General features: G+C 45.6%; 1 protein-coding gene across 1 annotated transcript; it reads left to right on the top strand.

The window, feature by feature from the left end:
- Window positions 1-1446: 1446 nt before the first annotated feature.
- On the top strand, window positions 1447-3130 carry LOC105557453. Its single transcript, XM_012004701.1, has one exon. It carries the CDS (start codon window positions 1709-1711, stop codon window positions 3128-3130), a length of 1422 nt encoding a protein of 473 aa, XP_011860091.1. The 5' UTR covers window positions 1447-1708.
- Window positions 3131-3338: the final 208 nt, after the last annotated feature.

Here is a 3338-nt window from a genome sequence, read left to right as displayed (position 1 = left end):
GTGATAATGATGCTACGTTAAAGAAAAGTAACTTTTGTCTGAAACATGTTTGTCGAATTATCGTAGATGTCTACGATAATTTTTTATCCGTTCTTAGCTTTACCCAGGATTAACGACGTGGACGTGACGGACTTTCTGGGTGACCTTCTATTGGACACGTAACGATTGGACACCGCTCGATTGGACACGCACTATTGGACACGCATTATCCCAGTGAGAACACTAAAGTCGAATCGACGTCGAATCGACGTCAATGGGGTCGAAACCACGTACCTACCGTCAGTTTTCAAAAATAATTAAAAGTTTCGGAACATTATTTTTTGTATTAAATTACTACGTTCAACATTGTAAATACTTTTAACATCTTATTAGAGAGAACTGTCAAGTTTCAGTTGTTTGGTGGAAACGACGTCAAAACAACGTCGAAACGACGTACATAAAATCAACGGATACCTCTTATCATGGCACTCTTATGCATAAGAGTTGTTTTAGTTTAAACGTGTTTGTTACAAGCACTGAAATATAACTATACTGGAAGAGGCATTGAGGTGCCTTAAACGTGCCTAAAACGTGCCGAGTGAGAAGCCAATGTAGGGGCTCTCTGTCCTTGTTCTGCGCAGGTGCAGAACAAGGACAGAGAGCCCCTAATTGGCTTCTCACTCGGCACGTTTTAGGCACCTCGTGGTCAGGGAATAGAATTTTTGACGCGTTGGATTGGTTGGAAGAAAATTTTCGACGAATCCACCGTGTCAAAAATTCTATTCCCTATTCCTATTGTCTGTTGCCTGGCATTGTGTGATAGGCTTAATACATGTACCGATTACGCGCTTGTAGCGGCGCAAACAGTTGACGGATGTTTTCTCGCGCGGTGTATCGCGACGGTGTACATACGCACGACTCGTGAAGTAGAGAGAGAGAGTGTGTGTGAGAGACGGAAGTTTTCCTCGACATGAACGCGATCGTTCGCGGACGGTTCTCGATAGGTTGCCCGTTGTGTTTTTGTTGACTCGGTCCGTCGCCGCGGCAAGATGCATATTGTCGTGTCCTAATGACGTAATTAGTTGAAGAAGCGAGACGGTCTCCGCGAATGTCCACGTATGTACGTGTCGATCGTGCGATCAATCGCACGCCCCGTATAACCTGCGTGCCCGAGCGGGCGATGTGCACGTTAAGGTCACGGGCAAGTTTGTAGACTTTCTTTGGTGAAGAAGAGTATAGTTATATTTCAGTGGTTACAAGTTGCAAGAGTACGTGCTAGAGGTGTTATTTACTATTTGGACGGCATTTGATAACAAGTGAACAATGGATGAAGATAAAAAGGTAAATTATTCAGATATTCTTAATAATAAATATGATATGTGTGAGGAAATTACGACTCGGCATCTTTAAAAGAGGCGCGTTACCAGATCCTGGCGCTGTCGGCCTGCGCGGAGGAATACATGGATGGGCGCGCGTAGTGGGAGAGGGAATCCTCCCTTCCCCCGCTGGCGGTTTTCGGGGGACTCACTAAGTAACGACGAGCGAAGAAGAGCGGAACGTTGCTCGATCTAGCGAAATAGCGATTGCGTCATACTCTTACGTTAAAGTATCTTTACGTCTTACACATTCACGTATTATACCACGTCGTTTCTTACATATCAGAAGCGGGATAGAGAACAAGAGCGTGCCAAGGCGCATCCTGATTATTACGGTAATACAGGTTATAACCATGGGCCGTCACAAGGCGCGGCGCGAGGCCCATCGAAGCCGCTCGAAAAGAAGGAGAAGTCGTTCTCCTTCCTCGTCATCAGAGGATGCAAAGAAACAAAGGGACGACCGTTTTGAGCGACTAGAACATATAGTGGAGAGTCTGGATCGACGGTCGACAGCACATACGAGGGGATCATGCATACACCGAGGAGACGAGTTGATGATTCCCTTGTTCGATCCATCGAAGGACGAGCTGGTGGTTGATAAATGGATTGAACATGTAGACGATTTGGCTGCTCAGTACGACTGGGATGAAAAGGCGATTATGCGCCTGATACCGGGACGCCTGGTAGGCCATGCTAGGCAGTGGTACGACACACGGCCCCGGTTAGCCGTTACATGGAATGAGATAAAGAACTCATTAAAACAACAATTTCGTAAGTCTGTTCCTTTTTGTAAATTGTTCAAAGAAGCGGCACTGTACGAAAGCGTTCCGGGACAAGCGTTAGGGGATTATTGTTTTCAAACGTTAAGGAAAATGCGGAAACTAGATATAACTATACCGGATAAATACATTATTGATGCGGTAATCGGTGGAATTACGGATGAGAATGTCGCGAGAACCGTGCGTTCGGCTCAGCATAGCGATGCAAATGAGTTATACGCGTATATGACGACTCTTGATAGCTTACCGACAAAAACCGAAAGAAATAAAGCCGCGACAAATACGAAAAGCGAACGTAAGGATCGGGTATCGCCAATAGATGAAGCACGTGTAGTAAATACAAGTGATAGCACACCATCCACGGGTGATAAGGCGAAAACGAAAATCGAATGCTTTAATTGCGGAAAGGCGGGACACATAGCGAGAAAGTGTCGGATGCCGCGTATAGAGTGTGAGCGATGTAACCGGTTGGGACACCAAACGGAGAAATGCCCTTTGAAAACGGACGTAAACATAGTAGAAAAGATTGCAAATGGGCGTAACTCGTACGGAAGATTAGTAGTGGTTAACGGGCATAAACTTAGAGGATTAGTCGATACCGGAAGCGGTTGCACATTAATACGAGCGGCCGTTGCCGAAAAATACGATATGGCCATTACGATAACGTCGGATAACGTGCTGAGAGGATTCGCAGGGCAAATCGCGACTAGTAACCGTTCGATGCGGTGTGAAGTCAGAATTATGGACGCGGTAGCCCAAGTTAACGTCGTCATAGTGTCAGATAATTATTTTATTTATGATGTAATTGTCGGTCGCGATTTCCTCGAGCAGGAACACATCGTCGTTATTAAGCGGGGAAAAGCGTTGATATTCAAACAGCTACCCGCGATTGATGACGAAATTGACAATAGTATTGAGGTAAATTGCTTGAGCACGCGAAAAGAGGATGAAATCACGATATCGATAGGCGCGATCGGTGATAGCGCAAGGCAGTAGGGTACACTCCTATTTCGGAATTTAGAGATTGCATTGCCCTCTCAATATCGGAATTAGGAAAACGGACGCCGCGTCGTTAAAATCCGATGTACATCTGACGCGCCCGTCGTTTATAGACCGTATCGTCTGGCGAACAGCGAGAAACGAATATTTTTCAGGTTTAGACTTAGCTTCCGGATACTACCAAGTACCGGTAGACATAGACTCT

Source organism: Vollenhovia emeryi, unplaced genomic scaffold, assembly GCF_000949405.1.
Source record: "Vollenhovia emeryi isolate VEMERY1.0 unplaced genomic scaffold, V.emery_V1.0 DF939482.1, whole genome shotgun sequence".
NCBI lineage: Eukaryota > Metazoa > Arthropoda > Insecta > Hymenoptera > Formicidae > Vollenhovia > Vollenhovia emeryi.
This window is presented reverse-complemented; position numbering and strand designations above follow the sequence as displayed.

What these genes read in the sequence shown, in the direction of transcription:
- LOC105557453 (XM_012004701.1), top strand. Translation starts at nt 1,709, where the DNA reads ATGGGCCGTCACAAGGCGCGGCGCGAGGCCCATCGAAGCCGCTCGAAA.